The sequence below is a fragment of the Macrobrachium nipponense genome, chromosome 26 (assembly GCF_015104395.2).
Source record: "Macrobrachium nipponense isolate FS-2020 chromosome 26, ASM1510439v2, whole genome shotgun sequence".
NCBI lineage: Eukaryota > Metazoa > Arthropoda > Malacostraca > Decapoda > Palaemonidae > Macrobrachium > Macrobrachium nipponense.
This window is the reverse complement of record NC_087215.1, coordinates 22,946,097-22,967,623: the sequence shown is the minus strand read 5'-3', so window position 1 is coordinate 22,967,623 and position 21,527 is coordinate 22,946,097. Positions and strand designations below refer to the sequence as shown.

General features: G+C 35.7%; 1 protein-coding gene across 6 annotated transcripts in view; it reads right to left on the bottom strand.

Moving 5' to 3' along the window:
• The window catches only part of LOC135200067 (BRCA2-interacting transcriptional repressor EMSY-like), a 40,197-nt gene that overhangs the window by 14,806 nt on the left and 3,864 nt on the right, over window positions 1-21,527 (bottom strand). For 4 of the 6 annotated variants that reach the window (XM_064228336.1, XM_064228339.1, XM_064228334.1 and 1 more), the window contains exons 2-12: window positions 17,366-17,587; window positions 14,718-14,805; window positions 14,430-14,604; window positions 12,161-12,345; window positions 11,641-11,794; window positions 9,688-9,901; window positions 8,222-8,338; window positions 5,603-5,765; window positions 3,516-3,605; window positions 1,421-1,546; window positions 938-1,101 (exon numbers count right to left, since the gene is read on the bottom strand). In XM_064228336.1, coding sequence (XP_064084406.1) covers window positions 938-1,101; window positions 1,421-1,546; window positions 3,516-3,605; window positions 5,603-5,765; window positions 8,222-8,338; window positions 9,688-9,901; window positions 11,641-11,794; window positions 12,161-12,345; window positions 14,430-14,604; window positions 14,718-14,805; window positions 17,366-17,368 — 1,479 coding nt within the window. In that variant the 5' untranslated portion in view covers window positions 17,369-17,587. The remainder of the gene's footprint in view (window positions 1-937; window positions 1,102-1,420; window positions 1,547-3,515; window positions 3,606-5,602; window positions 5,766-8,221; window positions 8,339-9,687; window positions 9,902-11,640; window positions 11,795-12,160; window positions 12,346-14,429; window positions 14,605-14,717; window positions 14,806-17,365; window positions 17,588-21,527) is intronic. The other 2 variants (XM_064228338.1, XM_064228335.1) reach the window with 2 other exon arrangements.

Below are 21,527 nucleotides of genomic sequence, written 5' to 3'. Positions count from 1 at the left end.
AAATGGAAGCAAAATGACTATTTAAAATCCAACTGAAGTACTTTGAACATGTCCATGAATTACAACACTTTTTTTCCTGTACAAATCCAGTCTTAACTGTTTGTGCATATGCACAAGATTCAGACACTCCAAAACCTGCACAAAAAGAACCATCACTACTCTATCCACTTGGGATCTTGAAAAACCTTGTAAATATCCTACTCTTCTTGTGAATTCTGGAGGCTGCTACAGAAATGTGGGGTTGAGAGTGAGGCTCTGAAGATCAAGATGGTGAAAAATCTGAGTTGGTGTGTTACACAACAAGATCAAGAGCTACAGAAAATAAAGGGGATGATCCACAGTTTGAAAAGTTAAAACAGTACAAGAAAGTAAGAACAGAAGCAAAGCAAAAGGCTAAAAAGGAGGTACAGCTAAAGGTTGAAGGTCTGCTGAACACACCCTTTAGTAATGCCTACAGTGCACTGATGGCACTAATTCCCCATGGGGCTTAATTTGTGGGAATCAAAGAAGTACATTATCATTCACAGAACTAGGGTTAGGGCAAGTCCACACTATGATAAAACATATCAAACACATGACAGAAACTTATCACATACATGTCATAAACAGCATAAAAATGAGTCATAAACTAAAAATAAAGAATTTTTTTTACTTAAATGGCTAGTCGTCTGAAGTGCTAAATCATGACTACTAATATGTCATTGACTTGAATTTAACCTATTTGTGAAATGTGTGTGCAATAAGTTTCCAGTGTCTTTCTAATTTGTGAGGACTCATCCATACACTAAGTCCCACACTTCTAATATGTCGTATCATGAAATAAACCTGACCTTTTACAATCACAACAGAGTAATGAAATAAAAACATACATATATGCTTAACTGGACCATACTGCGTAATTAGGATAAAGACAACCAACACAAAAAAGCTTTCTGACCTGTATCGTCTGATGTGTCATGAGATGGCCTGGTGGTACATTATGTGAAGATTGAGTAGAAGACCCTATTATACCAGGTGGGCCACCAGAAAACCCAGGGACTGAACCCAGATGACTACTTGATCCCATATTACCTGATCCACTGCCAGAATTTGCTTCTACACCTGGTCAAGATAGGAAGGTCACAATTCTCACTTTTGTAATTTATTGGTAAGTTGTACAAAAATTTCAGTAAATATCATTATGTACCCATTTGATTTCATAAAATTATTGATAAAAAACATTCACTGTAGTACTTCTACTTTTCAACAGCTATCAATATGGTCTAATCATGTCAAAACCCTTCTGAATTATAAAGCTTAACTTCACAAAGCAGTGACCTTCTAACTACTTGAGAAATCACTTGCAAGTATTGAAAACAAGTATTATCTGTAGTAGGTAAAAATTCAGTCATTAAAAAAAAAACTTATGTATAGAGCATACCTCTCAGTGGCATTGTAGGTTCAGTGTGAAGAACTAGAGAGTTCGATCTCTGTCGAGGTCTAGGAGGCAAGGCTCCAGAGGGCACTCGAGGCCTCATTCTATTGACATATGTTCCAGGGGGCATTCCTGAAAAGAAGGTAAGTAAAATAGTACAACCAAAAACAAGTACATGAAAAATATTCTACCTTTGCAGCACATTTGCAAAGGACAAGCACAATAACTACTGCCTGTACATGGTAATATATATTTTTTCAAAATTCTCTAGTCTTTTACCTATACGTATTTGCACCTACTAGGACTGAACAGTCCAATAACAAATATATTGTAGTTTCTGCACACATAAAATACTCGACATTGCCACTGACTCTAAATATGTAGTTATATATGGGTGGGTAACTAGATTAGTTCAAATTCATGAAATTTTTCTATATTTACAGAATGCCCAAAGTTTGTACTACCTGAAATGCTTTTTAAGGATGTATAGAACAAGTAAATCTGTTTTATCATTTCCTAGGGATAACAGCAGTTTCAACAGATCTTGGTCTCGCATGAAACTTTAAAAGACTCACACATTTTAATGTTATTTAAATGTTAGTATTTATATTTTAACTAACACAGCATTGATCATTTTTCGTACTGGATACAAATTTTGGCCCTTTTAAAGCCTGGGGACGCAGGTGGGATCAAATTAAATGTCTTAAAATTTCTCACTTCTCAACCATTTTTATATTCATTTAAATGCCCATTCATGAAGGTTACTTACTGCCTTTTTTTTTTTTTTGGGGGGGGGTATTTTTATTTATTTCACAGCAGTTACTGATATTTTTGTACTGCTCACAGAAATAAGCATTTTCACCTTCTTCACGATAACCTGTTAACTACATATATTTCACACAAATTTGTTCAATCCAGAACTAACAAAAAATTCTATAAAAAGCAGGGCAAAAATACTTGAAACAAAATCATTGGGGCCAATCTGTAACATAGCTTAGAACAAAAGTAATTTTCAATATTCAAAAGTATACTAATCAAAGATATCATGGAGGCATAAGACAGAAACTGGTTCTAAGGGGAAAAGGAAAGTTTACTTATCTTTAATTAGTGAACTGATCTAGTTGAATTACATAAGTAAAATCATCTCAATTTTACAAAAGAAAATGCCCCAAACAACATTTACAAGATTCTGTAGCTTCATAGATATACTGTGGTACTTACTGAGAGGACACTTGAATTTCCACTTATGAAATCCCATAGATGATACCATATAAACACTAGTGAGCATTTATGTCACATACAACAGCATAAACATCTACAAGCTTCAACTAAATGACAAGAAGTTATCTTAAAAAATTAACCACACTTAAAAATATGCAAAACATACAAAAATAAAACTTAAATTTGGTATCACTAGCTGAAGCTTTATCAAATAAGCCCTCAATATACAAAAATAAAAGTATGGTAACACTGGCTGAAGCTTCACTAAGCAAGATTGCCTATCAGAAGCCATGTCATAACTACATAGCTAAAACTATTTAGAACTACATTTAATTCTTAAGAGAAATTTGTATGAAAGCCATATCATGAGTACAGAATTCTCAAACTACAGTATTCATTACTATTTTCAATCCCAAAGAGAAATTTTTAGAAAAGCCATGTCATTATTACAGAAGAATTTACAAATTATTTAGAACTACTTCAGTCACAGAAATTTATATATTAGTCATATATCTACAGAATGTGCAAACTATTTAGAGCTATATTTAGTCCCTCTGAAAAATTTATCTAAAAGCCATATCAGAAGCCATGTTGTAACTAACAGAATTCACAGACTATTTAGACTATTCAACTCCTTTGAGAAATTGATATAAAAGCCATATCGAAGCCATGTAATAACTACAGAACTCACAAACTAATCAGAAATATATTCAATCCCCGAGAAAAATTCAATAAAAGCCATATAACACAGAAATGAGTTTCTGATGGATACAAAAGGCAAAACCACAGCTAACAAACTCAGAGTGGCAATCCCTCTGCATGAATCTGAACGGCTGTTAAATCACCACCACCAAATACATGTTAGCCCAGCAATTCTTACCTGATGGAGGCATTCCACCTCCCGATGCACTCTGACCCCCACTGGCATATGATGTAGGTACCATAATATTCGAAGAGCCAATACTACCACCTGAAATTCAAAGGAATGACAGTCCTCCTCCATTTGCTACCTTCTGAAGTCTATGGAGTTCAAACATGGCTCGGGACAAAAATGTTCAAATAGATGAGCGTTTCCTGGCATATTTGTTTTTGATATGGCTATATTTTAGGAAATGGAGGATTTACGTAGTTGTTTGGTTCATTTCCCAATATATCCCATCCTTCCACAAATTACAGTCTTGCATATATCAAAGGGCATTCTGTAGTCTATTTGAATATTTTTCTAATCTGCACAATACCTGCTATTCTAGAAAACTATCCATGCATACATCCAAGAATTTACTACCTAATATAACTGAGTAAAGTATGTATGTAAACTGTACAATACCTAGTTCAATTTTCTAATAAAAATCTTTTCATACGTCTCTGGTTTTTGTAAATTTGCTGATAAACAATTTTCAAACAAGACATTACCAAGGGTAAAAAAATGGAAACTGGTCATGTGAACCCAATATGATTATCTATCACCCAAAAAATTATAAATTAAAACGAGCAGATAAGTATATGTAACCTAAATGATTATCCATTAACTTGATCAAAAAGAAGTTAAATCAGTCTTGATAAAATAGCTAGCAAATTTTAAAAATAAAAACTAACAATAAACAAGTAGGCCTTAGACAATCATTATTATTATTATGATTATCATCATTATTGCAAGAGCACACAGTTTAACTTTAAGACTCATAAGACTTTCCATGGATTCTTGTAAGAGGTAAAATCTTGAGTGAAGTAGTAATGTTAAGTTGGATAGCTAAGTGGGGAAAGATCATGATGCAGGGGCAAAAGCGATGCAACTATGACCTAAATGAGACCCTGCTAAATCCCCTGGCCCTCCTGCAATACAAAAACTCATCAACTAATAAAAATGACTCCTGGTGGTCTTTGACAGTACCTCTTTTGGCCACATACTAACTAATAAGATTAGCTACTTGTACTTTTATGGCTCAAAATTTTATTTTTAAAATGAAAAGAATTCAAATAACAGTCTCTTAAGGGCGCTGGTAGTAATCCCAGGTCTTAATATTAAATATCAAGGGAGGAGATAGAATTTGAAGATAAATCGCACTGGCATCACTAAACCGAAAGTCAGAGGCTAAAATCGCATGCGGTTTGGAGATGTCCCAAGTCACCTTATTAAGCAGTATGAATGTCAAAGTCCTGTCCTTAAAAAATGGCATTAGCCGGCCGGCGCCCTTAAACAGAATATTTTCAAGGGAAATTCCATTTCTAGCTACATAACCTTGTAAGCAACTTAACATTTTCTTTTTTGTAAATATAACCTAAAAATTTTTGAAACCACAACCCACACCAATTACCAATATTAGATTGATGGACATAACCATTATCTATACATTTGTAACTGTGAAGACAAGTTTGCATGAGAGCTTATTAAAAGCTAACAACTAATTGTCTAAACTGGAGTGATAATTAGTGTCTGACAAACAAGACCAATAACACCTATACTATTGTATGAAATCTTGTTGTAATAAAATTTGGTGCGATATAGGAAAAAAGACTACAGCCAAGTTCAATTTGCAAAATCCTTTGTAAACCAAAACTGTTGGTGATTTCAATGTTCACAAAAAACTCCCATAAAAAAGAGCTTCACTAATATTTGAATATTCACTTACACACAAGATGGTTTGAGACCCGACTGGGTACAGAACTATAGTAGAAATATAGTGCCAAAGTCTCCTTGGCATATTTGCACTACCACGGTTAACCAGACTGTTTTAAAAACCTTCATTCCTTATTGTTCGCATAAAATCACCTAACCAACCAACTTAGGCCATACTTGGGTTGCAGACTTCCATTACTCTGATCAATAATAGGACAGCAACAATACAGCACCTACTCGGCTAAGCTAAAAGATACTCCCTAATTCCTATCAAACCAGATACAAATTGCCACTGACTATGCATCATTTTCACACCTGTTAAAAAGTAAAACATTGGCATAATTCCTTACCAGTCTGCATTTGATTTGAAGAGATTGGGCCAGGACCTGCTGGCACACCTCTCATTACAGTAGGAGGGGCTCCTGGGCCACCTTTCATTACTGGAACACTTAAAGAACGTTGATACATGTTACCTCCAACACCACTTGCACCCGATGTAGACACTAGTATTACCTGAAATATCCACACAAGTTATAGAAAAACTAGTTTACAAAGGTCCGAAAAACTCAACAAACATGCAGCAACACTGCATTCTTATAAATTGTTATTATAAGGGGTATATTGGGGTTCATATGGGCACAAACAGGTTGTCTGTATGTGGCAAAATGATTTCTTGTACACCTTTGAAGTGTAAAAATGTGACTGTGATCTTGTTAAACTCCATTACAGTAAACAGATAATATACAAATTTTCCACTGAATACTTTTTGAGAATTTTTATTATTAAGTCTGTTTCCCTCACTTCCAAATTAATCTTGCAAGAATGTGGATGGAATTACTGGTACCCAAAAACCAGATAGGTTGAATGTTCTCCAAACAATCATTATGAACATTCTTAATTCAGCTTTTCCCTCCTTGGCACTTTCTGCCTGGCCCCAGTCTTCACCTATCACTCCTTCACTTTCCTTGGTCTCCTTCTAAGTCTTTGCCTTAATATGTACTTCACATGTTCACAATGTAAAAATAAATTTATAAGCTCTTCCTTCAACTGAACTGTGTTAATACTGCCTGTGTATACTGTATTAAAAAAAAAAAGGATATACATATTAAATTGTAAAATGCATCCCAACTTAACTTTAAGAATAAAAAATCCATCAATTTAATTTCACGATTCAATTTAAGGAAAAAATTTTGGCCAGCCATGTGCGAGCTAGTTTATGAATGTACGTATTGGTATAGTTAAACCACTGAATAATAAAAATAACACAATTAAGCCCCTTATCATAGTTTAACAATAAATTTTCCAAGTCTTATAGACTGGAGAACTTCACAAGGCATAGTAGCTTATAAAACTTTTACACCTCAATAATTACAGATTAGCTGCCCTGTGCCATAAGCCTACACAATCTCCAAATTTAATTATAACACCAAACATTGGATGAAAACCAACAAATTGCTAAGAGACTCAATCACAGTTGTAGTGCCTTATTATAGTATATTTTCATTAACTGGAAAAAAACTCAACATTACCCCAGTTTACAATTTTGTACACAAAAGATCTAAACAGCAGAATTTTCATGATATACTTCTGACCCTATTGTTTAATTTATTTTTGTTTATGTCTGTGCTAAAGCTCTTATTTACAATACATGCAAGCTACTGCTGCAACCACTTTGAAATTAAGAGTTTGTCTAAGCTTTCACTGCAGCTGTTCACCAGATCCAGCTAGGCACTAGAAAATTATCCTATTGTTAAGACCGAAGGTTTGTTCGCTTATGAACAATTGGGCTATGCTCAATACTAACAGTCTGACTTGTTCCTACACGAGATGCAGGTAGTATTACTTTCATGAAAGAAAGTGTTGTAAATGCTATTAAGATATTATATACTTACTGTAATAAATCTTTTCGAAGCATTGTTGTGATATGAAAACAAGAAACTACAGTTTCTACTTCATTACAGTACTTCTTTTAGTTATCAAATTTTATGAAATCAGAAAGTAATAAATGCACAAGATTAATATTTTTATTTTTCTGGAGAAGAGTTACCTCAATATTGCTGTGAGCTACACCATCCATCTTCAGTCTTTAACGTAAATATACATAACTTGGATGAAAGCTGGTCCAGTCATTGAAACTTGGTAACAAAGTACTTCGCTCGGATTAAATTTTTGAAACTTCATAAGTTAATCAAACAGTGGCAGGAGACTGATAGGATTGGAGTACCAACCACTCACTCAACTGATGGCATTCACTTTTTCCTTCAGTAACCAGGACAAGTGCAGGGATGCATTAAGTAACCACCACAAGTCTCATGCAGAAGCATCCAAGAACTTCAGGGGGATATCCCCAAGAGGGGTACCTGTGCCACAGACTGCTTCTCATAAGTGTAATCCACTGCACAATCTATGCAGCTCATATTTTCAGCCAGGAGAATCATTCATCATTTCAGCTACATCCATAATAAAGTAAAAAAAAGAATGCAAAGTTGTTAGCCTGAGGGTGACGGGGGGGAATATCAAAATGTTTTCTACAAAAGCTACATTAAGGAAGTCTGGGAGAAGTGGGGACATCAAGAGCTGCACGACCAAACAAAAGTAAATGCTAAGAGTCAAATGAGTGAGTGGCACCCCATCTCATCACTCACTGCTGCTAATTACCTACCTCGTGATCAAGCTTCAACAGCAGGGACCAAGAAAAATGATGAGCTTTATTATTGCAAGTCAGGTTAGTTTCTTCAATACCTGACAGTACTAGCATGTGCATGCAAGAGGAAAAACATTTAGTTCAAAAAAATAATTTACAGTAATTAACTGACAATTTTATAAACAATCCCTCATACTGCTCTTATTTGAGAGAATTTTCAGCGTCCTTAAATGGGCATGTCAATGGCTTTTTAACAAAGGCAGTTTACCCCAAAAAAATTAAATGGAAGAAGGAACACAAACAATAAAAAAAGAAAAAACCTTACCTTTTGTGTATGACCACCAAGAGTGGACGTCGGAGTGCCTGGGGTACCTCTGGTAACATTACCTGTCACTGTTATTTTCATGGGGGGTCCTGGAATTGGTCGACTAATCCCCCCAATCTGCAACAAAAAACTTCCTCTTAATGGTTCTAAACAAATTGAGTCATCTTTACTAGGAATTAGATATCAATTTATCTTGTTAATAACTGTAGCAAACACATTGTGCATAATTACTTTATACAGGTATCTTAAATTGGTACTCATTTTTGTATGATGCCACTACTGGAGTATAAAACTAACCTGGGCATATAAACATCTTTTTTTTTTATCCCAAACTCTTTAATCAAGAAGTAGCCTTTGTGTGAAATGTATCCAGGTACACCAAGCAAAGCACTGCAATAGAAAGACCTAACATACATGCCCAGCCAACTCCCAGGTCCATGCACCTCCAGCATGGTACTGTTCTTTCCATGATATCTCATCTTGTCTACACTGTTTTGTGATGATTTATTACCTGGAGATAATTTTGACAGCATTTCCATTCAATCTTCAATGTGTGTACTGAGAGCTTAATGTAATTATCTGTAAGTTTTTTAGTGTGTTACCTTAATACCAGCAACCAATACACTGCTGGGTAGTTACTGAATAGTACTGATTTTTTTTACAGTTTCCTCAATTATCTAAATTCAGCATTTTCAAAGTTTCTCAAGTTAAAATATTAATCTATCATTTGTTTTCTTGTGCTTGTTCATGTAATCCTAGTCAGTGGGCTTGCCTACCAAATGTAATGGGCTGTTAATGTAATTTTCTTACCTTGCCTATTCTTATCACTGCTGCCTTGCTCTCATGAGTTTCACTGTTTGCATCTCGCCATTCTATCTCAGTTTATTATGCAATCTGATTCTTATGTTTTATATACGGTAAAGTATATTACATCAGGCATTTACGACTCGCACTGTAGTTATGCCTTAACATACTTGCGCAGGTAGAGCTGTTTAGCCCTTGGAAAGCCCATCGCACCAGCACCATGACCAAATCACTAGTATCATCACAGGAGGCTTCCAAATATCGGGGCTTCGTGCACTCACAGTACACCTTTGCCAGTACAGTATCTATTCCTATTACCCACCCTCCGAAATAGCTCGTCTCAGCTGATGTCTCCCTAGTCCAAGGGCCTCCAAGCTACCCCTGGTAGGGATCTAACTGCTTGTTTGTCTGCTGCTTCTATACTTCTACCCGACTGCCTCCCTCCTCCACTACAATGGGCTTTGCTTATCGGCATTTACTTAATAGATCCTATCTTGCTTTTCTATCTATTAAAATATTTGCTTATGCTTATAACTTACAGAATGTATTTAATAATTTATTATTCAAGTTGATCACACACCAATGTACCATGTTGATGAAACTAGTTCTTGCAATTACTAGCGAGAGCTTTCTATTATACACTACAATTTACATCATCTTACTTGTGGTTTGGTTGGCGTATTTGGAGTGGAAGGTTGCTCCCGTGTAACAGGCTGAGGTGGAGGTGGCAACGGGTGATCTGTTGAAAGCGATCTCTTTCGTTTTCTTTTGTCGCTCCCAACGCTACCTACTGCCATAGGACCCATGCTCATGGGGCCACTACTTACTGAGGAAGTTGTGGTTGCAGGAGCTTCTCTATTTTCTCTATTCTCTTTGCTGCAACAAAAGAAATATATTCTTCTATGAATAATCCTCTATGTACAATACGTAGTCTTAACAGCACATAGTTTATCTTAAAGGGATGTACTTCAAATATTATGCAAATTTTCATCTATATACAATAAATATGTATAGTACTATTCAGACAATACACTGTGAGCCATAGTAATTTAAAATTCCTCATTTTTGTAAAATTACTAAAAGTTTGTAATGCCAATATCATAAAATAATGACTATCATGCTATGAAAAACAAGAAAACTCATCTACAAACTTTTCAATAGTTTCATACAAATACAATCCTAATTTATTCTAAATAAAATTAACCCAGATATAAAGACAAACGGTTGACGATGAAAGGTTTAAACTTAAGTGTACAGTCCCCTGTCCATCTATTGCACCCCTCATTCTTTTGTGCTACCATCCATCTGGATAAGTGGGAGGAGGGCACTGATGATTATGAGTAATGAACTTGTATAAAAACTCGTCTTTGTTTTGCAAAGATTTACATACAAAAACCCATAAATCATTAGTCAGAATTTCAATTCAGGAAGGAGGCCAAATCAAAAGAGCCTTTGAACCAAATAGAAAACCCTTATGCAAGGAGTCTAATTACAGTAGACAGCAGAACCAACAATGATCACATACATCCATGTAGTACAGCACTGGCCCTGAACAGAAGTCATTGTAAGAAACTTCTAACTATCGGCAACAACGAAACTGTGGAAGCAAACAAAAAAATTAAATTGAGACAATATCAATCTACCAACTTGAGAGTAATCAAGGAGGGCAACAGGGCCAGAAAACACAAACCACTGGAGACATGACTTGAGACACTCCACTCCACCACAAACTACTGGGCCAACTAAAATACCCCACGAATGTCAACTATTGGGATGAGAGACTCGCTCTAAGGAGGTATGAAGCCCAATAAAATGCTCAAGACACAAAGGCAAATAGAAACACTGCCCCAAATAAAATTAGTGGCTAATAGTCACCCAAATAGTGCCAGGCAATGCTAAGAGGGCTGCCAAACTGAAACAATTTGAGGGCTCTTAGAAGTTATTGAAACAACATGAATGAAACAAGCACAGAAAATTCTGTCCCTGTTAGGAGCTCACTCCCCTACAAGCAGCCTTAAGGAAAGGTGGGGCCAAGACCCAATAAAAGAGAAGTGGTTGAGCCAATAGATGTTCCTCAGGGAGAGGACAGTGTTTGGGGAAGTATTTTTGTAACTTGGAATGCATCGCTCAAGTCCAATACAATCAGATCTATAGAGAAGATGGAAGTTGCCAGCAAACAGATCTTGAAGTCAGTAGGGCTAGGTTCATTTTACATAGAATATGGGTAATTATGGCTAATGAGTTTTCATCAATCAAACTTCAAATTGTAAATTATGAGGAAATTTTTTTTTATCTTTATAAGAGAGCATTTTGATTTTACATGTAACAACAGTTCAAAGCACATTTCTAAACTGTCTCGAGAAAAATAAAATTGAAACAATAACAAAATCAAAAGTTGGGGGAATGATGCATTACTAACATGCTCTAGGTCCTTCATTTATAGGAAAATTGAGTTTGAAAATCTTGAGGAACACTGAATTATATTTTACATACAAACCCTATATCAGATGTGCACAGCTTTTCAAATTATTGCTTCATAACAACTTCAATTGGGAAATTAAATGAAAAGGGATGCTAATCATTATAGCAAAACCATAATACCATACAATACTTACGAGGAAAGCCTGGCAATACGAGCTTGTGACTGTGGCAATGTTGTATATAATCCCTGATCTGCATTATACTGCGGGGGAACCATGGCTCCAGATATAAAACGCAGACCCTCAGTTTCTTCTTCTGAATCTGTAGCATCTGACTCACACCCAAGATCTGCATATTTGATAAATAAAACATCATTGTAATAAACAAGGTTACCCAGAGTCATTCCCTTATAAACACCATATTGTCTATTTATGGGGTTCAAAAAGCTTGTGTCATTATAATATAATAATCAAAATGACTGCATAAACTTTGAAAACATTCTGATATATGATCAAGTGTGTTAATCAAGTAAAGTGCAGGGATCTTAATTTGTATATCATACTACACTGTATTGCTCATATAAGCCACACGTATAAGATTTATACCAGTAGTTTTTCCCTTAATATATCCCCTTAAAGACAAAACAACATGAAAAATTATTCCCAATTTACAATTATGCCAGACATGCTTATGTCAATGAATATCAATACAGACCATCCATCTTTCCATAATGGGCTGTTGCTACTGGTGGAGGCATTTTTGAATTCATATTATAATAGAGCATCGCCATCCTAGTCGCCAATGCTGTGTAAGCTGTCTGAGGAGGGACTCGAGGCATGAGAGGAATTAATCTTCTTCCTTCTACTGCCCATTCTACACCTGTGTTGGGGCCTGCCAACCTGCACAAATAAAATAGAATTTTGTAATGTGTATTTCATATATAAAAGAATTAAACACAAATACTATTACCTCCCTAAACATGTTAAATATTTTAAAACAAAACAGTGCTGTACAAATGTCACAAATAGTCCTATACTATATTCTGAAAACGTAACTTTTTTTTTCCATGAATTTTTCAAAATATTATTCTTTGCAATAATTCCTCTCTCTATGAAGCAATCTGGTTTTAAATTCTTTCTGCAACTTATACTATAACACATCTACTTCTATAACCTTTCTTTTTGTTCCATTTCATTATTTCTTGTCATAAATCTGATGTTTTTCATTCTCTGTTGATAATCTTTACACTGGAGATATTGGAGATGTTAATATAAAACATGTTGAGTGATTCTATCCCGTCCACACTGGTTATGTCCCAAGGTGTTCCGAGTAAATGAAACATGTACATTTCTATCAGTCATCTTGCCCTCTTTAACTGCTATAGGAAGTCATTTAAGTTAAGAGGTTGTTAATATGTATGTTATACAGCTAAACTAGTTCAACATAAACCAAAGAAAGGTGCCTTACTATTCTTACCTTTACCAATGATTCAACCTTTCACAGCTCATCCATTTCACCAAAGAACAGCCCTCTTGTATTGTTCACAATGCTTTAATCATATTTTTTATTTCTAGCTATCATTTCTGATCTCATGAATATATCTCAAAGGAGATTGCATAATTCATTCAAATTCAGAGCTTCCACGTCAGTTTAAATTTTAGTGTCTTCTCCCTGAATTAAAGCCTTTATGCTCTACTTATCCTTTCCTCTTTGGAGCATTCCCCCTCATATTTTGGAGGCCTTAGTATTTGTCACCTTCCTTGTTATGATTCAATCAAAGGCAATTCACCCTAGTGCCAACCCCACCTTACTTCTCTCTCAATACCCTTACTCTTTTGCTGCATAATGTCTCAGCTTTCCTTTCTTACAGGTAATATTTCAGCTGCTGTTGTGTGATACTCAAGAGCCTCCTTTCTAATTTCAGGGGTCTCCTTGCACTGGACGGTTATTTTTTCGCATAATTACTCAGTGGAATCATCAATCATGACCGGAGGATTTGGTGACCATTTCTTTCCTTATGATGCATAGCCTTGGAGCTCTCCTTGAACTTGCTTTCCCATATTGTCTAGAGATCTTTTTCCTCCTTTGAGGTTATACCAAACATTTGGATTTCTTCCAGTCCTAACAAATTATGGGCATGACATATCTCCTCACTAGTCTCTTCACTATAGGAGACTTTTACTTTTATTGCCATCGAATTATCTTGTACTGTGGTTTCCATAAACGTATACCACAGAATACTAAAGTACAAATTTCTCCTCCACTTGAGCAATTTTGATTTTTTTTTCTAAACTGTTACTATGTTATAATAGTTTGCTTACTGTAATTACTTCCAATAATAAGAATCATTCTGAAAATAAGAGGTAAATATCACAGAGTAAATTAAGAGGATACATAAATTCAAAGAAAAAAGACTAAACATGTAATATGTTACCTGTTCACTTTAACTTAATACTGACCAATACGTAACTGTCAATACTGTAACAACTCTTTCAACATGTCAGCTTGTATAACCCAGTATGCATACTCCCTACTTCTGGTATCATACATAAAATAATCTATTGAGTAACTTCACATGAAAAACCACATTATAAGGGTGAGCCATGCAAGGTAGAAAACACATAACTGCATACAAGGACCTGAAAAAACCCTATTATCTCAGCGAAGCACGGTCAAATATGTGTCAGCAAAATATTTAGTTAATAATGCCTACTCACACACTACAAAATACAATGATTAAAATTAAGTATGTAGTTGCTTCAGAGTGAGTCTTTGCACATTCTACTTTGTAATTCATATTCCAGTGCAAGTGACTAATAAAATTATTAATAAAGATCCAAAATGGAAATGCCCACAAATACCTACAGATCCAGTCTACACACCTATTACTACACTTTATAAAATACAACTAATATTGGCAAATATTAAAGAATTTATATTTCAAAAAGTCATTCAACACAATGCAGCCAAAAATTATACTCACGTCTCTGCTATCGTATTCAGTTTTTCATCGTTAACAGCACGCCGTATCTCCGCCCTATGACGTTCTAAGTTTATTGAAAAAATATTCTGTAGATCATTAAGAAGTTTCTTTTTCTCTTTTGTAAGTTCACCTTGGGCACGAAGGACTGATATCATCTGACTGTAAGCTGACAATTCTGGAAAAAATTCAAACCATGAAAATATGCTTCAATTTTATAGATATAATAGCTAAAAGATCCAGGTATATAATAATTTGTGACAAAAGGTTAGCAAAATACCAATCACTAACCGAGAGCTCGCAGCGATTTTTGGCACTCCTCTTTTGTCATATCAAGCAGTTGTGGCCACTTGTGTGGCCTACTGCTTTCAATATCCATCTGAAAGTTAATTAAATATTAGTCAAGTTTAGAGGAAAAAAAAAGACATCAAAATTTTAAAATTAATCAATCTCAAATAAAACGACACCTCTAGAAAAAGATTTTACATGATTTATAAATGATAAATGAAAAATAAATTATTAATCACTACATCCTTGAAGCTAAAATTACAAATTCTAAGGACAATCTGCATTTTTTCCAAGATAAACAAACCAGAAGTCTTTTACATGGATAAACCTCTGTGAAATTTATCTGAAGAACAGCTATACAATAACAGTTGAGTAAAAGGTTGGTCGCCCAACCCCCACTTGCTATACAGTGACTATACAGCTACCAAACTTCAACACACAGACCAGATTTTGTTGAAGGTATATATACATATACCTTCATACAAACAAAGACTGGTCTTAACATGAGCATACATGGGTGTCTCAGTTACCTGCTTATAAAGAAATCTATAGAGAGGCTTCTTGCTCCATTATGACTTACTACGTTTCGGGCCAAAATATTAGCATTCTTGAGGAGCCTATTTTTTTATAGTGGATCTTTCATTTTCATTTAGACAAATGCCCCATGGCTAATTACTAAAGTAAAGTAGCTTCAATGTTGTTCATGAGGTATGGTACAGAATGAAAGTGCTGTAAAGATATGCATAAAAAAAAGCATATCATAGGAAGCACAATGAGAACAACAAACATTACAAAAGAGGTGACTGTTATGTATTTCCTCCATACCTACTTTTATTTGATCTCTCACTAATGATAACTGTTGAAGCAGATCTAATTAAATTTCAGGGCATAAAACTTGAAAAACTTTGAAATATTTAATTCTTGATTTCTGGTAAAAATTCCTATCTTGGAAAAGGAAAGTAATTTGGGTAAATATAAAAAGCATAGACATACAAGGTATATACAGATAAAATCTGTAATTAACTAAAACTTTAAAAAATTGCTATAATTTTTTTTTTTTTAATTACGCTGTAAAAATATGCTAACACACCATGTGCAATTCCAAAGTTACGTCTGAATTATAACTTACAAGGAACAGGACTTGATCCTTATTAAGGGGTCATTAATGAACAAGAAGCATTTACACTTTTGATTTAAAAAAAAAAAAAAAATCATAAAACTATCAAAAGTTTGTTCTGGTTTACTGTCCATCATCATTTCTGTGCTGAACATTACGTATAACCGAAATATGAATCTCCTATTACTTAAATACTACTTATTTTCCTTTTATATCATCTTGATGAAAATCTTCAACAAACATTAGAGAAAACTAAATAACATGAAACATAAAAAAATACCATAAACAGCAAGGCACTTGTATATTATAAGCTAAAGTAAAACAATATTTCAATGAGCTTTGATAAGGTTAATCTGAAAAATAAAACTATCCTATATAATCAGCAATCTTCATGGCAAGCCGACATTAAAAAAAACCTAACGTAGATAAATTTGTGTTCATCTAATATACAGTCTACCTTGTCTGTTAATTTATGCAGCCTAACTTTCCCACACTCATGTACAAACATTTCTTATAGAAAAGCAATTGTGTGCAAGGCATAAATCTTTCATTTCCGCTGTTCAGCATTACGATAATCAACATTGTATACAACCAAGACTAGTTTGTACATTTGCAGTGATGAGAAAACAGTGTATCCTCTATAGAAACTGGAAAGCAAGGTTTGATTGATTTAATTTGTTTTCTTGGCTAGTTAAACTTCAAGGAACTGCATACAGGCTGTGAACAAGCAGTCATGCATTCAAACGCATCTACATTATACTTAAATGTACAACGCCTAAAAACAAAACCAGTTAATGTCTGAACCCTTCACACACACAGGATAAGCTACCAAGAACTGGACACTTTACAGGATATACAAGTCATATTTTACATAAATGCAGCAAAAGTTTGATTTGCCTTAAGGTTCCCTCAAATAGACTATCAAGAATTATGGATATGTAGATTAGAAGCCACACTGACCTTAGCATTAGCCTGGGACTAAACTCCAAAACTCTGGAAACATCAGGCAAGCTCCTCTTGAGAACTTTAAGTAGGATAGGTGCATAGGATGAGATCAATCTAGCTTTAAATAATCAAACTAAGGTTTTCTAAAGTTCCCTTAAACTCGAAATACTTTCCCGAACCAACTGAGATGTAAATATGCATCAACATATAAGTGGTTCCAAGCCTCGATGGTAACCGAGCAGAGCTTAATATGGATCCAACTTTCGGCTGTCTAAATGGCCGACCTTACGCAAAAGGCCACCCAGCTTGAATAAGCCCGAACATATATCAAAGGCATTAATGATAAAATTGCACGCTTTCATACTCATGCTGTGCCGGTACCTATTTAATGAATATATCTGCGGATGATTAAGGTTACTGAGCTAAAGTTTGAAAATATCTTCATATTTTCTATACGAAAACTCTCCTGTCTCTACTTTGGCATAGGACGGATACACAAAACGACTTCAAAGCAAGCAAAAGTACGACAAAAAACAAAATAATCGTGCCGCAATATACTGCTGACATGGTAATGCAAAATTATTCTCACCATAGTAGAGGCGTAATCAGCTATAAATACTAAAACTCCTTTACATCTTCACCAAATGAAGCTTTTGTCAACAAAGACGACCTAAGGCTCTACCCGGTAGGAAAAGACCTACGGCGATGATCTAGTATTGTTTCTCTGCTCATCCTCTTCCACAAGATGGTGGACTTGTTAACCTTGACTCCAACAGGCCATCGGTTAAGTATCACCTCCAAATGATTGACTCTGAAATATAACAACAAATTTCTATAATAAAAGCTGTAATATAACTTGCGCATTCGTAACGACAATTTATTTTTTTTTCAGTAAAGGGGGCGTGGCCAAGCACTCTTGCGATGCAGACAATTTCCACAGCGACAAGTAGCTGCGCTTTAGGTTTAGGTTAATTTTTGGTAGAAATTTATAGTTTACTTGTTGCTTGGCAATGGGAACTTTGTATGAAACACATACAACTGTTTTCACAAAAAATCTAGGCATTTCAAACGGCAACGAAAATGGTCTATAGGTAACACGTTCAACGACTCATCAAAGCGAAAATAAGAGAGAAATAATCAACATTAGTTTGGATTAAAAGAACAATTCTCTACTCTGAAATGATGACTTTTGCTATTAGATAATACACATGCATTAGTTACCCCCAAGATATATTTATCATCCCACGCGGAATAAAACCATTCACGGACTTTTGTGCATGGTGCACATTAGAAAGCATATTGACTATGTATTATGAATACTTTTAGTTATTTATAATTTTGCATAACATTTATTACTTTAAATTTCCTTTATCTGAACAAAAAACGCATGAAAAATGTAAACTTTTCTAAGCCTACGTATTTTAGAAGCATTACCATAATTAGCAGATCTGCTTCAGTAGTGTATCTTTTTCAACGTAAGCAAATGCATAATGGGGATACAAGCCTAACATTATTTGTAGGATAGCGTCTCTTATAGGAGCAAACGAAATTGGGACAAGTGTTGATAACTGCTTCGTTGTGGAAGACACATACTGCCACTGAAAAGGCATTTTCTTTTCAAGTTGGTTCCCAATAATGATCTTAAGAATGGAGGTGTAGTACTTTGATAGCAGGAAACATGAATGCGTCAAATTTCGGTTGACCTTGAAGCGAGGAATAATGTAACAAAATTAAGCGAGCTGGAATTAATTGGCTCCATCTCATCACTATGAATTTAAATTTAGTTCTTTCTCGAAGTTCGTAGCTTCGCCTCTTGTTAGCGAATATTTGGAATATTTGGCCGGCTGCACATGCGGTCGTCTTCTCCCTGCCTTACTTTAGTCATTTTTTAAGCTTTCCTACTAACACACATTGTGACATAAAACATCTTTACTTCGTTATCGTCATAGAAACTTTAATCAGGCTTCTTTCTGTCAAATAGTTCAGACTGATAGTTATAATTTTAACATTAATGAAGAAATGTTTACTTCTTGCAACGCTAGCTTTATGTATACATTTTTTTTTTTTTGGAGAGCAGTTAATAGCCACTCCTATATCGCTGGCATTCAGACGTGGAACAGATTATTTAAGTTAGGCATGGTTTCAAAGATGCCCCCCCCCCCCCCCCCCCGTATTTATGAGAATACGTCGCATACCTCGAGTCTTTTTTTTTACCAAGCTAGAATGTCATGTTCCGTTTGTATAGCTGCAACATCGCGGCATTTTCAGTACCGAAGCAACGTTACCCGAAGTGATTGCTTTCTACTTAACAATGATGATAATCAATTAGATCTCCCTTGCATGATAATCTCATCATTACCCAAGTTCCTTGAGGAGTTCAAACACTTGCCATTTTCTATTGCAACGACAACACGCTGTTTTGGTGACAAGTTTCCCACTCCCAAATGCCAAAGATCCTGTTAGCTATGACGATGCTTCTAGCAGTAAGAGTACTGTCAATCAATATCTAAATTCACATTAATTTATTTCACGATGTCTCCAACACTGAAGAGGAGCACGACGCTCCGAAACTGTTGTTTCTAAATACACTGGTTCTCCAACTTGTGGTTTTTTGAAGCTTCAAAGGTTGCTACTACCTAGGTGGGAATTACGCAGCATTACATACGAATAACTATTATCTCTCTGTATCCTTATCCCTTCTTTTACTTGACTCTAACAGAGGCCAACTGTCCGTCCAGCCAGTTTTCTCATTCAAAATAAATTGATGGTTTAATTCGTTCCTTATATATATCTCAAATAATGATGTTCTTTCAACTGCAATGACCTAGACTGTATTGCTATTATTTTTTTGTCAGAGTTCACGACCCTGTGATTTCAGAGACGTTGCTTGTGACGTAACAAAGTTTGAATTATCATATTGAATGAATTATCATACTGAATTATCTTAATACTTTGATGAAACGAAGTGTATGAACGTGCATATAGTTTTAAACTAAGAGAATGTAAAGAATGTGAAATTATCTTTATTATTTTGAGACGAATATAACGTGATTTTTTCCCTGAAGAAGCCGCATGAGGGCTTGCAATGTTGTTTTCAATCGGCGAAGTGTTACTATCATGTAGCACACACTATACAATTTTCATTCACGTGTTATTTCTTAGCTTAGTGGACTCTTGAGAGGTCTCAAAGAATTTAATATCTAAATTATTAATATTTAGACATTATTTGTGCATTTAGATATTTGGGATATCCATCCAATTGTTTGAGTAATGAGCGGACGCGCCGGCAGAGTGCTCTCGAATTTTGAAAGGAATAATGCTAAATCTTATTTCTGTCCGAACTGTGAAACCCTTAGCACTGTACATGAAAATAAAATGAAACTGTGGCTACCAGCAGGGATACGCTGCTCTACGAACTGCAGAAACGAAACAATGGAAAAAAATTATTAAGATCTGTGGTCGAGATATGACGTCCAATTTCACTAACTAGACTCGCCTGACTCATTTAGAGATAATTCGTTGTTGTTACCTACGCAGATGAATGTTTTGTGTTCCTCTGTTGTGGGGGCGGGGGTGGGGGGTGGGGTTATACTCTTCGTTCCGTGAGGGGCTGTAATCTAACTAGATACCAGGAGCTATTATTGGCTACGAATTAAGTAAATCTTAGTTTCACCAGACCACTGAGCTGATTAATAGCTCTCCCAGGACTGGCCCGGAAGGATTAGATATTTTTTACGTGGCTAGGAACCAAGAGGTTTCGTAGAAACGGGACCTAGTAAAGCTTCTTATTGTGGGATTCGAACCACATTATATCAAAGAAATGAATTAATATCACTAGAAATAAATTCCTCTGATTCCGCGTTGGCCGAGCGGAGAATCGAACTTCGGACCATCAGATTGGCAGGCGAGCACGAAAACCACCCATCCAACGAGGAACTTTGGCTACGAATAGAATAAAGAATTTAGGCCAAAGGCCAAGCGCTGGGACCTATGAGGTCATTCAGCGCTGAAAGGGAAATTTAGAGTAGAAAGGTTCGAGTGGTGTTACAAGCAGGAGGAAAACCTCGCGGTTGCACAGACTCAATAGTTAAGTGGTGGAAAGTAAGATGGAAGAGGAGCTTGTGAACGGAGTTACAGTAATTGGTATGAAAGGGGTTGTAGCTAGGGGCCGAATTTGTGAGAAATCAACTTAAAAGGATCCGCATGTGTGCAGATTAGTGGAATCCAAACTGCAAACTCTAAAGTATGGATAGCAAGATTTGTACCCATGAGATGAACAACGTAAACGAATCGCATGGCACGGCAGTGCCATCTCGTGCCGGCAGCCATCCTAGAAGTGCTCAATTACAAAACCCGGAAGCCTAACCTGTCCCCCTAGCTGTAAGGGCCTTCTTTGCTTGCCCATAAATGAGAGGGGGCCCTAAGGTCCCCCGCACACCCCAAATCCTCCCCTGGTAACAATAATGTTACCATCTTCTGTTTGTTTGTTTGTATGGTGTTTTTACGTTGCATGGAACCAGTGGTTATTCAGCAACGGGACCAACGACTTTACGTGACTTCCAAACCACGCCGAGAGTGAGCTTCTATCACCAGAAATAACATTTCTCACTCCTCAATGGAGTGCCCGAGAATCGAACTCGTGGCCACCGAGGTGGCACGCCAACACCATACCACGCCACTGAGGCGCTTATATAATAAAGTTATTATCTCCCCCATACCTTGTTGCTGTCGTGTAATCTCGGTACAAGTGT